Source organism: Urtica dioica, chromosome 10 (assembly GCF_054948205.1).
Source record: "Urtica dioica subsp. dioica isolate 48M chromosome 10, U.dioica_male_clone48M_v1_H2, whole genome shotgun sequence".
Classification (NCBI taxonomy): Eukaryota; Viridiplantae; Streptophyta; class Magnoliopsida; order Rosales; family Urticaceae; genus Urtica; species Urtica dioica.
This window is the reverse complement of record NC_142765.1, coordinates 16,141,852-16,165,102: the sequence shown is the minus strand read 5'-3', so window position 1 is coordinate 16,165,102 and position 23,251 is coordinate 16,141,852. Positions and strand designations below refer to the sequence as shown.

At 35.6% G+C, this 23,251-nt stretch overlaps 3 protein-coding genes across 3 annotated transcripts; all 3 read right to left on the bottom strand.

Moving 5' to 3' along the window:
• Window positions 1–3,938: 3,938 nt before the first annotated feature.
• LOC149383549 (uncharacterized) lies at window positions 3,939–7,934 on the bottom strand. The gene is made up of 5 exons (XM_089628230.1): window positions 7,495–7,934; window positions 6,570–6,633; window positions 5,979–6,377; window positions 5,176–5,513; window positions 3,939–4,440 (listed from the first exon to the last, which is right to left on the bottom strand). The coding sequence occupies exons 1-5, from the start codon at window positions 7,573–7,575 to the stop codon at window positions 4,225–4,227; spliced, it is 1,098 nt and encodes a 365-aa protein (XP_089484356.1). The 5' UTR covers window positions 7,576–7,934; the 3' UTR covers window positions 3,939–4,224.
• A 2,903-nt stretch (window positions 7,935–10,837) lies between these two features.
• Window positions 10,838–11,974, bottom strand: LOC149383548 (uncharacterized). The gene is made up of 2 exons (XM_089627829.1): window positions 11,854–11,974; window positions 10,838–11,775 (listed from the first exon to the last, which is right to left on the bottom strand). The coding sequence occupies exons 1-2, from the start codon at window positions 11,972–11,974 to the stop codon at window positions 10,838–10,840; spliced, it is 1,059 nt and encodes a 352-aa protein (XP_089483955.1).
• Window positions 11,975–13,687: 1,713 nt separating this feature from the next.
• Window positions 13,688–16,952, bottom strand: EMB2759 (embryo defective 2759). Its single transcript, XM_089629606.1, has 5 exons — window positions 16,667–16,952; window positions 16,201–16,266; window positions 15,610–15,743; window positions 14,983–15,426; window positions 13,688–14,492 (listed from the first exon to the last, which is right to left on the bottom strand). Exons 2-5 carry the CDS (start codon window positions 16,225–16,227, stop codon window positions 14,078–14,080), a joined length of 1,020 nt encoding a protein of 339 aa, XP_089485732.1. The 5' UTR covers window positions 16,228–16,266; window positions 16,667–16,952; the 3' UTR covers window positions 13,688–14,077.
• Window positions 16,953–23,251: the final 6,299 nt, after the last annotated feature.

Genomic DNA, 23,251 nt, shown 5'->3' with positions numbered 1-23,251 from the left:
AAAAAAAAAAAATGAGTAGAGCTAGATAAATGAGAGAGTTTAGTATATTGTAATTTGTAAGGATTCTTTTCTTGCAGACACAAACAAAAGAGGACAAATAGTTTTTTCTTCACAAATCAGAATTGGATTTTTTTTTTTTTTTTTTTTGTTAACAGGGAACGAGTGTTTGTATTGGATATCACTATCACGTCCCACACTTTTTCTTAGTTTTCAGAGGATTTCTTTTGGGGATGGGATAAAAAAGACTCTAAGTTTGCTTGTCCCACTGAAAAATATCCCAAGAAAATGATATAAAGCATGGCATGCCTTGACACAATGTAGTAATAATTAAAAAAAAAAATTATACAAAAAAAATCATCAGATTGGAGGTGCGAATATAATTTTTTTTTTTTTTTTATTTGTAAAGATCATCATTAAATATATCAAATGTTATATGCGGCTGAGAAGTCTGAGATCAATAGATTATGAATTACTTTGAGTTGAAAGTTTTAATTACCTAATGATTTTAATTTGGATTATCAGGCCAGTATTACTTTCCTACATATTTATTTCAGTGTTTGTAATGTGCGTTCATAAATTCATACCCTATTGATATATTTTTTTCCTTTTCAGTTGTCTATGATATACTTATAAATCTGTGGCGATATTTCATTATTAATTAGAATACATAATTGAATAATAAATCTTTTCATGGAGTATTTCAATAAGCTAAATAGTCCTATTCTCATAATAGTTTTGAAACAAAATATCACATTAAAGATTCGATTACGAGTGTGATAAAAATGTTAATACGCATATATGAAATGCAGATTCAAATTTATATATTTAAGTAATTATAATATTCTTGTTTTCCATGTTGACCACAAAGTTACCCAATTTTAAAAGATATACACATAGTGACATAGAGAATATGATTAATGAAAATATATAATTGTGTACGTTATCTTCTAAGATTATTAAACTAAAAGCTAGTGTGTGTGTGTTTTTTTCTTTCTCAACCAACCAATTAATTGCGTTCTCTTGTTAGTTTCTGAATGAAAAAGATCTTATCTGTCTAAAACCTAATCACATTTTGTTTAGTCTTAATCTGATATTCAACAAAGAATAATAGAATGTTGTACAATAATCACTTACCAACTCTGGACTTTCAAAGAAGCCGAATAACATGGTTTAAATTTAATCTTTGATATATTATCACACACACCAACTGATAGACACTTGGACAATAAATCAAAGACATAATTACAAAGGAGAAGGTACATAATTGGCGATATATTATATAGTTGCAAATAAAATTACAATAAGTTGGATATATTATGCTAATAAAACCCCTCTTTTTTTTGTAATCTGATTTGTCCAATCAAATGAAGTGTTGAAAATGAAAACCGTACATAGAATTTAATATTATGGTATGATGAAACATGAAGTCGTGATCCAAAGAGAATGTATCAAATACCAATGCAAAAAGATTAGCAAATACTAAGTGGAAACTTCTAATTGGTCATATATTTAACCACTATTATGTATCTATATTGTGTCTTCTGTCGGTCACTCCGAGTTCAGAATCTTAATTTTATGTTTATTTAATAAATTGTTCATAAAATCGTTTAATATTGACTTAATTTTATATTAGTATGTTTGACTTTGACATATGTTTCGATTTTTAGTTGGTCGTCTCACACACATTATAATAAAATGAACGCTTCTTAACTTTTGAGTGAATATGAATATATATGAGCTCTATCATCTAATTATACACTAATCATTTACATTATTCCTAGTTTTCCATGTCCGATTTCTCGAGAAAATATGACACAGATGGAATGCTCGCTCACTGGCGTTTTTATAATTAATTTAAGGTTGATTTAGCTTAATAACCAATTTATACTATTGAATTTATAAAATAGTCAAAAGTTTACCTAAAATAAGTAAAATAACTAAAATTTGCAATAATCAGATTAAAAAAATTGATCCTAAGATTAATTTGTTTAAGTAATAAATTGCTTATAGTAATCGAAAAAAAATTAATCTTATTGTCAAAAATAAAATTTGACTACGTAATTTTGTTTATTTTATTAATCAATTAGTTTCAAAAAATTATTTTGTATAATTTTTCTTTAATTTAATAGGGAGGATTTTTATTATTAACAAAGTCGATCATCATAATCTATCATTTGTGAGACCAATAGACGTTAATTTGTCTTTGTCGAGAGAAAATAAGATTTATTGCCCAGGTTTTTAATAAACGCAATTTTGTTATATTGGTATGGTTTATACTTTATACACCAATATTATTTAAAAATTTCAAGGTAAAATTATAAGAGATAAACTTTAAATGTCAACATTATAACTTGTTTTACTACAATAAAAATAGTACCCTCGTCTCAAAAGAGATAAAGCTTTGCCACGTAGGTTTTGGGGTTTTGGACATCAATAAGAGTAAATAAGTGGCTGATTTCACCTTATTTTTTTACAAATTAGACAGATTTAAAAGTATTTAGTTACAAATATGTAACTAATAGTCACAAAATTGACACTATTAGTTACTTGTTTGTAACTAAACACTTTTTTTTTTAATAGAACGGATTTTTCCATTAAAATTGGGTAAAAAGACCCATCAATACAGGAGAATAACACCTTAGTACATGGATCACCTAAACCTAAGTCGAAGTGAATCTAACACTAAGTTTCGGTAAAAGTATGTTATGTGCAAACTTCCGACAACGGGAAGAATTACAAGCACAAATAGAGCACACAAGAGGCTCGTTCAAAAACTCAAAGATTGGCGATGGAAAAATCCAACCAACTTCGGTCCGATGGCCACAACCAAGATGACTCTTCAACCTGCATAGATCAAAACCTAACAGGAAATCCACAACGGGAGATGAGACTACGGCTAATCCGAGTCCAAAACAAACCAAAAGAAACCAAGCAGAAAAATAAATACAATGATCCATACTCAAACCAAGAACACTAAGGCTAAACTGAAACATACGCGGAACCTAAAAGTAAAAACCCACAACTTCTCACGCTGCATAAACTCGAATCCAGCCTTGACCACCCACCTCTCGCAGACGGAAAGACAAGGAGAAGCCGAGGCTCCGAGGCAGGGAGACTCGACCCAAAATAGGAGAACAAATCTCAGTCAGAGAATGGACAGATCAAACACACAACGACGCCGAGGGTAGGACGTTGCCGGAAGAAGTTCTCCGACCAAAAAATCGTTCCCTGTCTTGGATCGACTTTGGGTAGAGATCGATGAGCCACACCAGGAGGGAGAACCGAGAGCTCGCCGCCGACTCCGGGGAGGAAAGACGCCGGGAAGACACTACACCACGGAGGCAGAGCCGCCGAGAACGGGTCGAGAGAACTGAGCTCACACCGACGCCGCGGGGGGAAGACGGTGCCGGGAAGAAAAACTCCACCGTGGTCGCACTCCGCCGTAGCAAGGTCCGATGTCGAAGAGAAGAACCGACGAGGGGGGAAGCTTTGGTTGATTTAGGGAAAGAAAAACCGAAGAGAAAGGGAGACGGGAAGGCGGAGGTCCTTCCAAGCTTCCCCCGGACAAGGCCCGCCGCCGATGGCTCAGGGCTGAAAACGATGTCCGGGGGAGGCAGCGGCGGCGCAAAGGAAGGAGCGCTGTTTTTTTTTTCTTAATAGAGAGAAAACCCTAATCTTGCACGCTTTTTTTTTTATTTTTTATTATTTTTTTTTATAAGAGAGTTTGTAACTAAACACTTTTAAATCTGTCTAATTTGAAAAAAAAAAATATGTGAAATAACCGGCTTATTTATTCATAGGTGTACAATTCTAAAGACTTTATTTTACCATTCAATTTGGAGGGTAACAACTTGAAGATATTGCGAGGCCAATTATGGTCGCTCACATACGACACAAAAAAAAAAAACAAAAAACAAAAAACAAAAAAGTCATCAAAATTTAGAATCTTCAATTCATGTATTTCGTTGAATTATCTCTAGATCTGTGTGCACAAAACCCTGAGAGACGTGTGTGTCAAAGCAAAGTCAAAATGCTTCACTGCCACCAATATCTCGTCAAACCCAAAACAAACATGACTAAATTACATGGTTTGGGCTTTAGAGAGAATGATAAAATCATAAAAGAACCAGTGGTTTCAAAATTCAATGGCTTTATTGGTAATAATTCTTAAAAAAAAAAAAGAAAAAAAAGAAAAAAAAGAAGAGAGAGAGAGAGAGAGAGTGCTCATTGAGCAGAAGCCGGAGTGGCGGGGAAAAACCTCATGAGGAAATTGGAAAGGGACCAAATGCAAATGACACCGAGAAGTTGAAGAACGTTAATGAGAGTGCCGAGAGAGGCGTTTATGGCCAAATTGTGGGCTGTCATTTCGGCTCCTCTCACAGTGAACGACAACGCTGTCACAAGTTGCGCTGCTCGGTTCAGTTGGTGCAACCTGTAAACCTGTCCACACCCGAAAACAAACACACTTATGTCTTGCTCCCCAAGTAATCTCAATACCAAATAATATTTGTCTTTTTTTTTGGCTAGATAATACTTTAAACGTTTTAAATTTCTCAAACATAATACCCTCACTTTTGATTTCTGCGAATTTTATCATGCCCTCACATTTCAAATTTCTGCAAATTATTTTCCTACGTGACAAATGCTGCTCTGATTTTAAGAGCAATTTTTTCATTTTTTTTAAACATTTACTCATCTCATCTGGGGGGGGGGGGGGGGGGGGGGGGGGGGCGGGGAGTAATAGCCTTTTTTCCGGGGATCGGTTACATAAACAAAATAGTACACAGTCTAAATGCCTGCAAATTAAAAAAATACGATTTTGATACCCATTTAAAAAATTTAAAAAAAAAAGAAAAAAAAAGTCAAGTAGTTATGTCAAGTTAATAGAACTTCCTTCATTATAAACTTGTTTCCAAGGCATTTATTTGCGTAACTAAAAAGTGAGGGCATTATTTTGCAAAAAAATAAAAAGTTGAGGGTATTCTTTTGTAGTTAACCCACACACACACATATATATATTTCCAAGGACTTGGGACCTCGTGGACTCAATATTAGAGTCACTGGGGTAGTCTATATATATATATATATATATATATATATATATATATATATATATATATATATATATATATATCTGTGTGTGTGTGTGTGTGTGTGTGTGTGTGTGAAACTTACTTGAAAAATGATTGGGATGACGGGCCAAGAAGGGGATTTCTTGTATCTGGCGTACTGCTCGAAGGCAAACTGAACGACGATGCCAACGAGGTAAGGGGCGAGAGTAGCCGAGGCCGCTGGGCCGGTCCACGGCCAAACAAAGCCCATCGTCACCATCGGAATTATCAGACTCAGCACCAGAGTCGCCACCGACGAGATCCTCTGTTCCATCTCTGGTGGGACCACCGCCGGGACAACGTTATTCACGGAACAAGGCCTTCTCAACCGGTCCAGCAGAAGAACGAAAACCGCGACGCCGCAGTAGAACAGAGCTTCCGTGAAGAACAGTATCAGGAAATCTGAGGGGAACAACAAAAAAAATTTCATTACTGGCTAAAACAATATCAGATCAATTTTTTGTTTCCCGGTGATCTCCTGACCTCTTGAAGGTTTAGCGACTATAATCACATCATGTTCCAAGCTTATAACTAATTTTTAATTGACAACTACCTGTATTTTATTAGCTATCATTAATATATCCAGTGTCATAATTAGTAATCTTGTAAAACTACGCATTCAAAATTAGTTATGTGTTTGAATTGTTTAAAATAAATGGTTTAACAAAATAAACCAAAAGTTCAGGGAAGTTAACGCAGATATAAAAATCAACTAGAAAAATCTATTTATATATATATATAGCCTACCGTTGCGCCAGAAAGCCTTTTTTATAAAGTTAAAAAAAAGTTAACTAAAATAAGAATATAAAAAAAAGAATAGTGTGAACGAATCAACGAACAAACAAACTAACGCGAGAGTGTTCTCACCCGTCAGCAAAGAGTCCTCGAACACAGCGGAGAGCAATCTGCGTATATACAGCGAAGGAAACACGAAAGAGGCGACAAGTACAGCTGGACCCACAAACCAGAGAAGGTTGTTTTGGCTCTTTTTGGGACTAACAACTCCGCTGACGATGGGTTCCTCAATCTCTGCTCTATACGGCCGCCGATAGAAAGAGACAAACCCGGGTTTTCCAACAGCATCATCGTCGGATTCGAGATCCGAGGCATTTACAGAGGCTATGTCCTCCTCGGCATCGCCATTCGGATGAGGAAATTCCTTCTCCTCAAAAGCTAATTCTAGTTCTATCTCGTCTTGTTGCGATTGATCTTCGGAGACTGCAAACACAATCCCATTCCACTTCCTGGTTTTGCACGGCCGATCCACTAGAATTATATGAAAACAAAAATAAAAATAAAAATTGAGAGCACGGAGCAAAATAGGAATAATTTTATTTTACCCTGTAATCTAGAAATATTTGTCTACACTTCTTAGGACATAAAGCTTTTTTCTTTTTTATATGACCAATCTGGGAAAAATATCGAGACTATCTGAGTTTTGGGAGAATAAGAAGATACCTCTAGAGAATCTTAGAAGCTGAGATTCTTGTTGCTGGTTGATGTACGGTCGTGATAAGTTAAGCTAGACACGAAGAAATAAATATCAGTTTAAATCCCTTCGGCGTGAATTGCCAGCAAGAAAAAAAGGAATTGATAGATAAAAACTAGGAAACCATAATTGTGCTATTCATTATCACCGAGCCATTGATGCTCTGATCCTTAAATAGTATAAAACTTGTTTAAAATACATATCACACTTCATGAGCACCTTTAATAAGCGTTTTTCGTTTCCCTCATCATATTTGACGAGCCTAAAAATTCACAGTATTTTTTTTATTAAGTTGTGGCATAATTTTCTGTTGTTCGAAAACGCTCTTAAGCTAAATTAAACCAAGAGCATTTATCTAAATCGAAAAAACGTCATCGAGGGTTTCACAAGAATCAATAACTACAGCCTGATACGAACTAATATACTTTGTATTAACGAAAATATCGGAGATAGTATAGAATTACAATGGTAGATATCGGACATTCAAAATCTCCCCTATTTATTATTAGACTAAACAACTCCTAATTGTTCTATGTGAACCCCTTTACTATCCATTTTATCTACTTCATATAATTTCCTTTAATCTAATAACATCCTAAACAAGCCCATTGGAACAGGTATCACTGTAATTTAAAGCTAAACACGTTTGCTACAAAATATGACACAAGACACACACACACATAAATTACAAAAGAATATATCTAAGCAAACAAGATAAAGGTTTCACATTTAATTTTTAAAAAAAAAAAAAAAATTCCCACATATTGTTAAGCCACCATGTTTTCCCTCTTTTACCTTTCTTAACCAGTAAAGCAATAAAATTTTAAAACAACAGGGAATCCAAATAAATAATGAGCCAGTAGGATCAAATAGTTAGTGAAGAGAAAGCAATACCTGTAAGCGATTCCTAGTCCGAGAAGGAGAAGAAAGAGAAGTGGACAAGCAAGAGAACGAAGACCCAACTCGCACAGCCATTATTAGCCCCCCCAAAAAAAATATTAAAAAAAAATTAAAACACACGCTTTACCACAATCACTCGCTCCAAAACCTTGTTTCGGCCAATTCAAGCGAACCCATTTCACTAGAATGGTAATCGAACGGACCCAGGTGGGAAATTTGGCGAATTTAAAAACAACGAAGCCGTGGGAAGCGAAAATACTCGGAGATTCTCAGGGGGGGAGTTTTCGGAGAGTGTGTAACAAAACACGAACCAGACGGAAGCGAAAGAAGTGGAAGAGAAACGACGAGTTTCCGACTACGTTTGTTTTTTTTTATATATATGTCGAGAGAGAGAGAGAAGAGAGGATTTTTTTTCAATTCTCCGTCGTCTAGTGTGGTATCATATTTGTATCACTCTTCACCTTCACCTGTACGGAATATTTTATTTTATTTTTCTTTCTTTTTAATTGATTTTATACTTTATTTTATCCTCTTCTAGAAGCGTGAAAAAGGTGCAAAATGCAACTACGAACAAGAACTTGATTAATTTTCCTATTGGGATATTTGTCTTTAGTTATCCGATTCTATAATTTTCCAAACTATATAGTAAATTAAGTAAACATACATCACTTGGCAAAACAAAAACAAAACAAAAAAAAATTTAGAAGTATGCATTGATTGAAATCTCATATTTTAACTTGGAGATAATAGCGACAAAAATCCTTAAAGTTTTTTCAAAACGATACTTATATACCTAAACTTTTTTTTTTGTGGCAAAAGTACTTGATGTTATGATTTCGTAGCGCCATTAGTACTTTGGGCGTTATGTTTAACAGAATTCTACGTGTAGGGACCTAGTTTTTTGAATTAATGTTACACGGGTTTTTAAATTCAATAAAGGATACAAATAAATAAATTGTTTTGATCGAAAGAACTAAAATAAAACCGAATTTCAACACTGAATCCCTAAACTCGTTGAAATCCCTAAACTCGTCTTTGGGGGTTAGGTTCGGTTTCTCTATGGCATCAAAAAATTCGTGTTCATCGTACGAGAGTCAAGTTCGATGGCGAGGCTCGTCTTCAGCAACAGCAGTGGACAGGAACTCGGGTTCGATGGCGATACAACAAGGGAGATGCTTTTGTGACGTGCCTTGGGTTGAGAGGACGTCGTGGACGTATTTGAATCCCGGGAGGAGGTTCTTAAGCTGCTGTAAGATAAAGGTAAGGTGAAGATCTTATGTTTTTTCTGTATTGTAGGGTTTAGTTTATTATTGAAATCGGTTTTTTTTTTCCTTCAGAAAAATGGGGGTTGCGATTTCTTTGTGTGGATTGATCCAGAGATGTACGAAAGATCTAAGCAAGTGATTCCAGGTCTACTTAGACGAATTAATCAACTACGAGTAGAGATTGAGGAAGTCAGAAAAATTGAAGAATTGAGTGCAAACAATGAAGACTTGAGACGAAGTAGCACCATATTCGGAAGTTGTAAACTATTTGTATTTATGCTTGTGCTTTGTTTGTTGGTATTTTGTTTGGGTTTGTTATGTATATAGAAGTAAGGTAATGTACTTTGTGCTTTACTGGAAGTGTAATTGACTTTTTTCAGATGATGTAATTGACTCTGTTATGTATGGTTATGGTTATGCTTTTCAGATGATGTAATTGACTCTTTTCAGATGATGTAATTGACTCTGTTATGTATGGTTATGGTTATGCTTTTCAGATGATGTAATCGACTCTTTTTTGAATGAAATGGAAGTGTATATTTCATGATTGCTTTGCTTAATTGACTGTGAATTTCGCAGGATTTTTTTGCTCAAGTTCTGTAATTGCTTTTGTAATGTGAGAGTGACATATTTTCAAGTCCAAAAAAGACTAACTTCATTACATATTTTCAGGTCCAAAAATGACTAACTTCATTACATTTTTTCAGGTCCAAAAACGACTACCTTGATTACATTTTTTCAGGTCCAAAATATACTAACCTGATTACATATTTTCAGGTCCAAAATAAACTCACCTGATTACATATTTTCAGGTCCAAAAAAGACTAACACAACTACATTCATATCGAAGGATTAAACACAGTTAAACTTGGCTGAGATGCTCCTGACTGAGATGTACTTGGCTGAGATGAACTTTGCCTCATTTGTTGTCTCTTCCTTCTTTCGGCTCTCTTGATTGTCTCTGGATTAGGGTTAGCCTTGACTGGTCGGCCTCTCTTCTTTACTATTCTTGTCTGCAATGTTTAAATACAATTAGTAACAACTACTTTAATAGAACCAAAACTTAAAAATATAACAATACATACCTGTTCTGCAGCTGGATTAGGACATGTCAGCCTTGAATGTCCTGTTTGCCTACACTTGCTACAACGATTCACTTGGCCTTTTCTTGAAAGTTTTTTTTTTGCTCTTTCGGGGAACGGAAACCCAGGAGGTGGCTCGTCATTGGACTTGTTTCTCTTCTTCTTTGGCCTTCCAGGAAGTGACTAATCAGGTGGTGGCAGGATAGGGTTTAGGCCAACCTCTGGCCATTTATCAAGATTGGTCATAGGCTCAATAATACCACTATAAGCTGTAGTGTATGCTTCTTTTTTGCACCACTCATCAACGAAGTCGAAGACATCAAGATTTGATGACCATATACACGACAGTGCATGTGGACACGGTATGCCACTTAATTGAAATGCCATGCAAGTGCATACCTTGGCTCTTAAGTCAACCACAAACGTCTCTCTTCCCATAAATGCCACTTGAAACTTGCCATTTCTAGCAAAGCTTGCTTGACAGTACCTGTAATCACATACAAACCCACATGTGAGAACAATTATCTAACAATCAAATCTAACATTATAGCAATTATCTCACATACCTTGCTGAATTCTTAAGCTTCTCAATGAAGGCCAATATTCGGTTACCGATTGGTCTATGCCATTTCTCAACCTCAGCCCCCTTTTTTTTTGTAAACCGACACATGAGCCAGAATCGTATCTTCTCCAACAAGGTAACAATAGGCTTGTCTCAGGCAGGCATGATAACCGCGTTAAAGGTCTCACACAAGTTGTTGAGTAACATATCACATTTGACCACCTCTCTGAAATGTGATTTTGTCAACTCCTTTGGGTCTCTCTTCAACAGCCACGCGTGTGCCTTATCATCCTCTTCTTTTAACTCATTCATTCTCTGATTAAATTCTTCTCGTGTCGTGGCTCGCGCACATGCCCACAACATTTGTTTAAGCAATAGACCGTTGTGATCCTTTTTGAAGTTGGCGTGCAAATGCCTCACACAAAACTTTATCTCTGCTCCAGGATAAACATCAAACAATGCCTTCTCCAACCCTTTTGTCTGTCACTTATCATCGTGAATCTACTTGGATTCTGAACATCTAAATCCTCACTCAAAAGCTGCAAAAACCAAGTCCAACTAGAGGTGTTTTCTTTCTCCACCACAGCAAAAGCTACAGGATATTGCGAGTTATTAGAATATATACCTATAGTGGCAAGCAACATTCCCTTGCAATACCCTTTTAGAAAACAACCATCGAAACCTAACAAAGGCCTACAACCCTTGTTGAACCCATCTTTACAAGTTTTTAAGTAAATGCAAATCCTTTGAAACACTCTATTTCCATTCACCAAAGTAGTTTTAAGGAGAGTTGTTGTACTTGGGTTTGTAGATGTGAGTTGTTTACAATAGTCATCAAGAATTGCATATTGGTCCTTCACCGAGCCTTCTAACACCTCTCTAGCTTTTTTATTGGCATTATAGAATCTTGTCTTCGACACGTTGCTGAATTTGGAACTAGCAGCCATCTCTTTGAACAACTTATAATCAATGTTAGGATTAAGCCTAAAATGCTCTAGAAAATGCATCGCTAACCAGGGGCTTGTGACAAGCCTGTTGTCAAATACTATGTCACACTCATGCTTGTCGACCAACGTATTCACTCTAACTGTCTTGTTGTCCTGAACCTTCGCATAAAGAATCCAGTTGCAACCCTTTGCTTTACATTTAGCCCTTAATCTAGTTGTGTCATTAACCACGTACTGAAATTCCCTATCAGACTTAATGAATACCTCTCTCAATACATGTCTCAAATCACCAATAGTAGGGAATTCCATACCTAATTTGAACTTGAAATCATCCAAACTTGAATGCGGGTTGAACTCCCTCCTGCTCTTCGTGATCGTCTGTTCCTCGTCGTCACTATGCAGGCTGTCGAGGTCGCTATCTGATCTCACCCCATCAGAATCACCATCACCAACGTCTCCATTATTGCATACGTCATTCACGATTGAGCGTCAATCGCATGTCTGGGTGTTTTGAACATCTTCATCTTCGTTCGATTCTTCCTCAGCATACTCTTCTTCTTGCAGACGAAACTGTTCCTCATCGCCATCACCGTCGCCCCCTTGTTGTTGTTCTGACATCTTCTTCTTCAATCGAGTCCGGTTTCTGATTCTTGGTTTTAGGAAATTAGGGTTCCGATGTTCTCTTTTAAGTTTGGGAAACTAATTATAATTTATCAGTATATTTTCTAATTTCAAAAACTATTAAATATTAATAAAGAATAATAAAAATAATTAAAACCAACATATATTAGAAGCTTTACATCCTGGCCGTTCAATTTAAACTTAACGTCCAAAGTACTAACGCCCCTACGAAATCATAACATCAAGTACTTTTGCCGCAGAAAAAAAAGTTCAGGTATATAAGTATCGTTTTGAAAAAACTTTAAGGATTTTTGCCACTATTAACTCTTTAATTTGTCATGATTCTACATTTAGTTTTTCCTTTTGAACTCATTTGCTCGTTGTAAGATGTCTAATTTGATTATTTAGGATGTAAAAGAACTTTTAAGGAAGTCTCTCTCTCTCTCTCTCTCACTTATTTTTCATAATACAACCAAATATAGGGTTTTGTGATTGACAATTATCATCCTCCTTCTAAAAAGTAAGACGCTACTCTCCGGTGTTTGTCGATCTAAAAGGAGATGGAAGTTTATGTCATCTTCTCTAGACCATTGGAGCACTTGATGCCACTGTCGTCGGATTTTACCTCCTTCATCTCTTCAAATTCTGCCTCCCCCATCTCACAAAAGATTTTTGCTCCGGCGATGGATTCTAAGTTTTCTCTCTTTTTTGGGTGATCACTCACTCAAATTTGGTCTCACTTTCGACGCCTCCATCTCCGACTGCATCGCCCCAGTCGTCCTCTCTTTCTCTCTCCCTCGTGCGCGTTGGTGGTGTTTGTTGTAATTTCTTATGATGGCTTCTTTATAGTGATTTTTTTTCTTGAAATTGAGTGTTTTACTCTTGATGGTAAGGGTTTTGTCTAATGTTTATCTTGTGCATTAAGTTTGTTTAAGGTTTGATTTTTTGTCCACTTTATTATAGTGGTTTTTGTGTTTCAAAGATGATCTAGTCATCTATCAGATTTCTAGATCGAGTGTTTTTTGGTCTTTTGACGATGCAAATACTCGAATGCTTTTCTCAACAGTTGGTGGTAATCGAGCACTTTGACTCGTTTATTAACCTTTGATAGTTTTCTGAAAGAGCCAATGAGTTGCTCGTGTTTAAGTGTGATCATCAGAAGCTCTCATACAATGTGTTTTCATATGATTTTAATTTTGAATCATCGTTTTCTTGAGGTCTCATTCTACCTTATTAATATATATAAGATATTTGTACTCTGCTTTTATACCTATTAGAAATTGTTGAGCTACCTTAAAAAAATTAATGAAAAATTACGCGAATGTTGGACTTATTTAAGAAATTCGCACTCTTTTGGCGGGAAGATTCAAAGCACAAGTCGCTCCATGAACAAGGGTATAATTTCAATTTTGGACTAAAATCAATATTCTTGGTTCAAAATGTTGAAAACCAAAAATTTGAATTCGGTTATTAAAAAGGGTGAAAACGAAACCGATCATGTTTCACCCCTATTAAAAATTAAATAATCTAATAACTACTATTTTTGTTGCTTCCACGTTTTTCCCGAGCGTCGATTAAATATAGACTTTTTTGCAATATTTTGTTCAAAAGGCTTATCCGAGGTCCCATATGAAAGTTTTTTTTTTTTATGTCCAATGATCCAAGGCCAAGAGGATTCAACACAAACAACTTATATAAGGGCACAAATGAGAGAAAAAAAAAATTAATAAATCAATCATTCTAACATGAAAATCACGAATGATCAGAAAAGTAAAGGGAAGTGTGGATGGACTGTGCTCAACATCAAAACCCCTAATTCTTCTCCTGGCTCAATACATTTGAGTCCAAATAATTCTAATCTCATTATAAACCCTTAATAACTGAATACAATTAAGCCTCATTCAAAAAAAAAAATTACAATTACTGCCTTGTGAGAATAACAGAAATCAGATTACTCGGCTTAATCATGAACCCCCCAAAACTGGCTACAGAATCCTCATTCAAAACCGGGTCGGCAAGTTATAATAATTTGAGCTTAATTTAAGTCGAATCATCGGTCTTAACCTTCAGACGCGACTCAGAAGACACTCGTCCGTGTTTCTAAATGAGATTGGCTCTCTTTAAGAACCTGATTGCTCTGTTGTAATACGGCCATATCGACTCCACGAAATCAAGGTACTTGTCCAAAGCCCATACCTGCAATCCCTTCAGCTTTCGGGTAAAAAACTCTTTGCGGTCCATGTTTCGGATGTCTACGAAAGGCTGGACCAAGTGAGCATGAAGGAGCTCTTTGAGCTTGCCCTGAACGAGGTACACGTACGCCACCTTTGCGTAAGTGGGTGAGTTTTTAATAACTTTTACCGTCATCCTGAAGGTAAATGCGTACAGCCAGAACAGCCATTGAAGCATCTTTACGTAGAAAGCTAGGATCACTGGCCCGAGGATCCACAAGGGAGTCAATTCCTTTGAAACTTCGGGTCCGTATGCCACATTGACTGCCAGGTAAAAAGGGATACTGCAGATATAGCCCAATAAATTGTAAGAACAAACAATCGATAGAGGAATTCTGATTGCCAAACAAACCAAAAAGAATACTTTTTTTTAAGAAATAGAATCTGTATTACAATGATCTTGTACAGTTGTAATTACAGGCTCTCTCTATTGATGGAGGGATTTCCTCCAATTAAACGACTAAATTATCCATGAACAGAGTAAAAGTTGTTAAAATCATGGACAACCCGAATTGACCTCCACATAATCATGAATGCCTTTTAGAGTGAGATTTGCACATAAGTATACAAAATGAGACAAGGAAAGCCAATAACCATTTGTTTTTCAGTGAAAGTTGATACCCAATAGTCTAGAACCTCAGTAATCAACAGGGCTATCCATGCAAAGATCTCATTCGACCATAGAGACATACTTGCTTATTATATAAAAAAATATGCATGTTAACAATGTGATAGAGAGACAGAGAGAGAGGGAGAGATAGCTATTTTACTTACAAAACCAGCAAGGGTATCTTGACCGTTGCATCCAAAGCCAGGAATTGACACAAAGCTGTCTTTAGAACAGCATTTCTTTCCTTCACCACGCTCGTAACTTGAGTATCTGATATTTCCCCGGGAGATGTTTCACCTTCCAATATCCCGTCCATTATTTCACCCGAGGACGGTGTGCTTAGGTTCGTCAACCATTTCTTAAATAATCTGCGAATAGCTGTGGATGACGTTGTACTTTTGTTTGCCTCGGAGGGGTAAGAAAGTGAAATCTCATTCGCGTTTGAAGATTCTTTAATAGGATCGTGACTGTCTTTTAATTTGACTGAGTTCTTGGCGGGTTTGGAACAATTTCCTCGTCCTCCAGATTCATCGTTTTGAGCAATGCCTTTAAAGGCCGTAATACGCAAATCTTTGAGCTTCGGTCTACATACACAAGAAGCCCCTACACTGAAATAAAATTCCAAAGTTCAAGTATATACATGCAAAGCATGCATTGAAAAGCTTCTGAATTCAACGATAACATTGATACAGCACTAATTATGGGATGTCATTAACTCTACTATTAAGCGAATACGTTCCAAGAAAAGAGTAAACAAAAAATTCCATTCGGCTTAAGATACTATTTCTTACCTTAGACCAATATTCCGCTTCGATAATAACGGCCTATCTGATCTACCAGGCACATGACACGTTGTTACGGATCTCTTCAACTTGATTCCCCTAATCCATGGTAGCGGTTGTGAGGGTAATGTGACATAAGAACCCTGAAAAAATATTCAAAAAGAATAATCACTTAACAGCCATAAATAGCACCAAACGCGAAATCTATGGTCTTCAAGTTGCTGCACTGTAGTGCATACAATATTTATGACCGACAACCAAAAACAAAGAATATGTTCTTTTTCCGAAGAAAAAAGAATCAACAGTTACCACTATACAATAAATACCATTAGAGAACCAGAATATTATTTTCTACCACTTCTGGGAGAAGCTTTTTATCCGATACAAACTTCACAAAAAAGCTGGTCCACTAACTTATCAGGCTTAGATAGTCACTATTAACAAACAAACAGGCGAAAAGACCCAAGTCCTCAGTTTAACACACCATATTAAAATTCACAAATGGGAACATCATAATCATGCTTGCATTGCCTGATACCATATATTGTATCCGAATTATTGATACAAGCAAAGTGATAATATTCAAATCAAATTACTCACCTGCATTTGATGGGTCACCAACACCATTATATTTGCCTCAACCACCGATCATTAACCCAGAAGGACCTGGATGACAGTAAAAGAACATATGTTCATAAGTACTATGAAGTATGAACTGTACACCGCTTCGAAATATAATAAAAAGGTTAATGCTTCCAATAAATTAGAATTTAAGGAACTACTACATAAAAGTAAATGTATTTTACCAATAATCTAACCGAAAGAAAAACGGAAAATTTCTATGACAAAGTGAACGAAGATACTTAGAAAGTTAACGATTCACTCGGTCACCAAGTTGAAAAGGAACAAAAAAAAAAATTAAAAAAAAAAAGTAGAGCGAAAACAAGCTCAATTTTAGCCAAACATCAAAATTGAAACTTCGCAGCCATAGAAACGAGATATGACTTGAGACGGAAAATCACACAAAAGCGACATGAAATTTCTATGAAAGCGAATCAAAACGAACCTGAGAAGTAGAAGCCATTTAGAGAGCTTTATTACAATTCGCTTTATCAATAAAATCCAAAGTGCGCTTCGATTTTGGATAAGGAGAGCAACTAAAAGCTTATCTTCCGAAAAACTTCAGAAGATAGAAATAGTGATGTTATTTAATGAAGACGATGAATAAGAAAGACGGAATTGTACAGGCTTCTTGTATAATACGAAGTTAATTAATTGATTTTACGGAGATTAGAGCAGAGAGACAGAGAACGAAGAAGGATGATAGGAGAAGAGGGTAAGGCAAAGAAGAGATTAATGGCGGTTGAGAACAGAGATGTGGGCTTTCCTTCGACACATTCTCGTGTCTTCGTTTGGGCCGTAATCTTAGGCCCACAAGCCATTTTTGTATTTTGAGGATGGGAAATGGCTAGTGAGTTTAATACTTTTTACCACAATATGCAAAGTATAGTTTCGGATACTTTTGGTAGTATGCCTAATATATGCAAGGTCTATTTTACTCTAAAATTTATTTTGTTTATATTTTTTTTTTCTTTTTTTTTTCTCTGTTTTTCTTTATTTTTCTTTTTTTTTTTAATTATTTTTCTCTCTCTTTTCTCTTTCCCTTTCTTCTCCGATCCCTTCCACCGCATCCGCAAGATTTCTCCGATTTAATTCCCACCATCGACTTCTTCTCTCTAGACATCAACATCAATTTCTCCGACGCGTTCAGCGGCAACGGCAACGGCAACGGCAACATCACGTCCAAAAGTCAAAGCTACAAATATTGTAAACATACGTCTACAATTACATAAATTTGTAGACATATATGTCTACATTGTCAAAATTATATATGTCTACATACCAAATTGTAGATATACACAAAGATTCGAATACCGTTATCGGTACCGTACCGAGACTCAAATTTTGTTGGGTTCCCGGGAGATACCATTGGTTTACCGGGTATCCAGTGAAAGTAAGGTTAAACCGTATCGATGAACTTACCGTTACCGATATGTTTTATCATCAAATATCGGATTTACCGAGAGGGTATCCGGTGAACAAACAAATACAAACATGTATTCATAAGTTTATACATAAATTAATAATAATACTACGATAACTTAAAAATATTAATATTTAATTAAATTTGTTAGTGTTAAATGTTGATAGCATTAAGTAAAAGAAATAAGTAAAAAAAAAAAAAAACAATTCAGCAAAGTACAATTCACCATAGAGTATTTGCCTCTTTCATTGGCACGGTTCCATTTCGTTGCCTCTTTTATAATATAATATAATATAGAGTATTTGCATTTTATTTTTCTTTTATTACATTTATAAATCAAGTAATGATGATTTAATTATTTATTATTAATGAGATGTGGTACTCTAATTTCCTACGGCCCACACCACAAATCAAGGATACATTATTTAATATTTTACATTTTTCAAAAACTTGTTCACTCTCTCTCTCTCTCCTCTGATAATCTTTTTCTTGTTCCTACTTCTTTCATCTTCTTCCCAAACTTTAAATCTCATAAATCAAAACCAGGAAGAAATAAAAGCATGAACGCTGAGTTTTGGAAGAATGCAACGTTTGGACGCCGGGAAGCTTCGGAAATCGTCCGAAACGACCGGCATACAGTGAAGAACAAGAAGCGCCGCGTTGGGAAGAGACCTCGCAAATCTCGATTTGGTATGAAATTTGTGGTCGAGTTTCGCCCAAATCTCCATATAACCATGCGGACAAAAATAATTAAGCTATTTAACTAATTAATTAAGGTTATATAACAATATCTAGATTGACTTTAATTAATATTAAGTATGAGAGCAATATCAAGCAACCGAGTTAAACATAAGAGTCATTAAAAAAACTTACAGGTTTCTCCTTAGCTACATAAATTTTAATCAAGTTCTTCAAGATCTCGTTCTGAACTCTAGTAACCCGATCTTCTAGCTTTGAATGGCTTTAGTACTCTCGTCGTATGGCACTCAAAAAGTGATACTGTAGTCTTCCGAAACATAATCACCGGACGAATAAGTAGAAAGTGTTGACACACTCTGAATCTCACTATGACCACGATTTATGATTTCAGATCGTACCGTGTTTATGGGAATGGAATCACGAAATTCCAAGAGAGAGAGAGAGAGAGAGAGAGAGAGAGAGAGAGAGAGAGAGAGAAAGAGAGAGAGAGTTTCATCCAACACAGGGAGAGTTGGTCGAAATTTTTAGCTATCAACTTGAGTAATTTTTGTTTTCTCTTAAACCCTTATTTATAGTGGTAGAAATGAGATATTTGTGGGTACTAGAATAAAACCTTATTTAATTAAATCCTATATTAAATTCCACCCGGAAATTTGGGCCATTCCTTGGAAGCCCGAATCGATTTTTGGGTCTTGATTGATTGATAAGATTTAACCAGGCCCAGCTCGCTCGGATCTAAGTCACACGGACAGAACCAGCCCTCAACATCCACCCCGTCAGCCCGGAAGAAGCGGTCTTCAAGCTGACCATCTCGTGAGTCCGGAGGAAGCGGCCTTCATGCTGAATCTTCGTGAGAACAAGTCAAACCACTCCGGACTTAGCATCGCAGAATGCTCCAGACCGACCACGTGTCCCCCAGATCAACAGCAAAGGAGCAGCGATCTCACCTATAAATAAACGACGAAGCAGATTTCGCAGGGAGGTGATTCTACATTTTTTTACGCCATTAGTATCATGTATTCCCAAAAATTCTGCTGCTTTATACTCGATTTTGATCAATAAGAAAAGAAGTTATTTCCAGTCTATTTTCCGATATTATTTTCGTTATTTTTCGCAATTATTCCTTTGTAATTCAATTCTAATTACGACGAATTCTTGAGATCCACATCATCTAAATAAAAACGATATACTAAATATAATATATATAGTTTCGTGATTGTTGAGGAACAGATTTCGACATCAACAATATTCTAGGAAGCTCCTAGAAATATTTAATTTTCCTTTATTCTTTCCTATTTTTTAGTTAAGCATGAGCCATTGGATCTTGACTACAAATCCTACTCTTTTTCACATCCATCAGATCATAATCTATGAAATATATTTCCTTATTTTTCTCATATATTTAAGGAATCTAGATTTTTTTAGAATAATGAGGACAATATCTTATTTCTTTATTTAATGGAGAGAATATCTCTACCATTATTATTATTTTAGATATTAGGAAATAATTATGAGAGAGAATAAATGACAATATCTTATTCCCTTATTTAATGGAGAAAGAATCTCTCAACCATTATTATTCTCTGTCTTATTTAATTAGTTACATGATTTGTTTTTCACAAATCTAACAACTAATTAAAGAGAGAATATTGGGTAATTAACATCAAATGTAGGCGCCCAACTTAGACTAGTATTCGACCAAGGAATTTCGAATTTTACAGTGTCCATATGCTCAACTTAAAATTCAATTAATTATTTACTTGATCCAACAATAAATAATTAATTCAACAATAAATAATTAATTCGACAAATATACAAATTTTCGAATGAATGTTGTTAAACAATTTACATTTGAGATAATGTAATAATAATAATATTCATTATTACCAGAGAGTTCTTATCCGTCTTTATCAGAGCCGAATCGGGGATTATGGACCTAGTAATAGAAGCTTAACAAATCTGATGAAATAGTCTTTTCTCTTTTTCCATCGATTCGTTTAATCTTGGTCAAATTCTCCACTATATAAGCCAAGACTGAACCCTTCTTCATACTAGAATTATATTTACTCATCGTGACAAGTGTTCGCTGATATAATCAATTCGTGATCAAGATCCTCCAGGTTCAACCCGTATCGAGAAAGGTTAATTATTCTGTTATACCTTTCTTGATACTTATATTCCCTAAGCATTATTGCTGTTGGGGAATCGAGCTCGCATCAGACACGAACAATCGCTCCGATACGACTCGTTTGAGATGATTCCACCATATAACCATATTAATGAGGAAAAATAATTAATTACGCTGATCATAAGCTAATTAAATTATGGTTATAATTAACAAGATCTAGTTATGTTTAATTCACGTGAGCATGTTTATCAAGCAACCGATTTGAGCGAAAAACGAATACTTACATTGTTTTTTGGTTCAGCTACATAACGCTCCTAAACCAATCGCGTACTCCTTGCGTCGTCTTGATGAAGGACTCGAGGATGACACCTTAGTCTTCCGAAACGTAATCTCCGAGACGAATAAGAAAGATGAGTGGGCACAGTATTTATCTCACTAGATCATGAAACTAGGTGTTTCGAGATCTCTCTCTTATTTTACTAAAATGGAAACGAATTTCCGAGGGGAGGGAGAGGCAGATGCACGGCCAAGGGAGGCTAGTGATGCACGAAATTTTCACAAAATAATTCCTTATTTTTGCCTTCTCACGAACCCCTATTTATAGTAGTAAAAAGGAGATATTCATGGAATCTTCCAGAATATTTTATTTCCTTTTATTGTGTTCACACTAGTGGATTAAATCTAGGTCCTTGGATCTCAACAAGTGAATCCTACTTTTTCTCTCATCCATCAGATCAATATCTATGGGATATTATTCTCTATTTAAATAGAGAATATTTTATTTAGTGAGAGAATAAAGGAGAATAATATATTCTCATATATTCTCCTAAATACTTTCCTTTAAATAAGGAGAAATATAGGACAATATCTTACATTATTCTCTCTCCTTTATTTAAACAACTAAAGAGAAAATATTGGTAAATACCAATATTATAAAATTCGAATTTTAGGCACACGGCCAAGGGGGGATTTGCGCAAACCCTAGTGCCGAAATTCCCAAATCCGATTTTCATATTTTGTGCAAGGCCCTATTGCTTAAAACCCAATTAATCATTTATTTACTTGGTCCAACAACAAACAAATAATTAATAATTTTTTATTTACTTGATCAAACAATAAATAAACAATTCTACCATAAATATTTATTTAATTTTGCGAATACCCGTTTTCCAGAATTAATGATGTCAATCACAATTACAGCAAGTGAGATTAATAATGATAAACATTATTATACGAAAGTTCTTATCCGCCTTTATCAGAGCCGAATCGGGGACTATGGACCTAGTAATAGAAGCTTAACAAATCCGATGAAAAAGACGAAATAGTCATTTCTCTTTTTCCATCGATTCATCTAATCTTGGTCAAATACTCCACTTTGTAAGCCAAGACTGAACTCTCCTTTAATACTAGAATTATATTTACTCATCGTTACGAGTATCCACTGATATAGTCAGTTCGTGATCAAGATCCTCCAGGTTCAACCCGTGTCAAGAGAAGTCAATTTTTCCGTTATACTTTTCTTGATACATATCAGCCCTAAGCATTGTTGCTTCCCCAGCGAAAGATTCTTTCGAACGTTACTTACTTCAAAAGTGCTAGCAATCTATCGGTTCTGGAATCAACCCTTAGGTGAGTGAACATTAACCTTCTTTTAGGAAGGCTGGATTCCGTATTTGTAAATCACTTCCCACTCGAATCATGCTCTGAGAGACTCCCAAGACATAAGCTGTGATTAGCATGGATAGCCTTTTAGAGAATGAGTCAAAGAGCTCAGTAGCATGACCCAGTGTCCATGATCACTTCAGGATTCAGATCAAGTCTCACTGTGACCATCATAGCGGCCTCGGTTAGTGTGTCGTAACGGTCCTTAAACGACACATCTACAACCAAGACCTGTCCAAGTCGTACACTTACCACAAGTGTAGAATGCTCCCACATAATGATCAGCCCTCACCTATGTGTTCCACATATATGACTTTAGATATAGCTTTTCAGGCGTATATCAGTCATCGACCTCGTTTTAGCACACCGCCCGAACTCAGGTGCCCAGCACGTGACTCAGTTAGATACGGAGGCTATGGAAGATAGTTGTTATTGATTCTAATTGTTTAGAACTCAACCCACTAATCATATAATGCTAATAAAGTAATCTTATTATCGAATTTAGTAATCATTTATTCATTATCTTCAAGTGGGAAATATTCCCAACAATCTCCCACTTTGACCAGAGAAGATAAGTTTCCTTCAGCCAATTTAATTCTTTGCCATCATTATAGACGGTTTAGACTTTGACCCAGGATTGAGATTCCCATCATTTTTGCAAGTGATCTTTGACTTACCATTTAAGGTCAAGTCAAATTGTTCATAGTAAATAAATTTACTTTAGAACAAATTAACACTTCGCATACCTTTAGATTATACACCAGACTTTATATCTAAAGATAACAAGTCTTCCTATCAAGGTGTACATCCCTTTGGTGCCAAAACAGGTTGCACCATTGCATGGTTTGATCTCATCATCACTTACTATAGTGTGATTTATTGAACGTGTTTAAATAAGAATTTATTGACCTATTTCCATTACTTGGTTATTTATAGTTCATCCTTGTTTGTCGTGTTCATATTCAATATATACACATGACTTTAAGGATCTACTATATTTAAATAACTAAGTATCTCACTATTTCCAGAAATTACAGTGTTTACAACACATGTAGATATTCTCGGAAATACGACATTGTCTAAGGTCTAATTATTAGTCTTTTTTTTTTAAGACAATG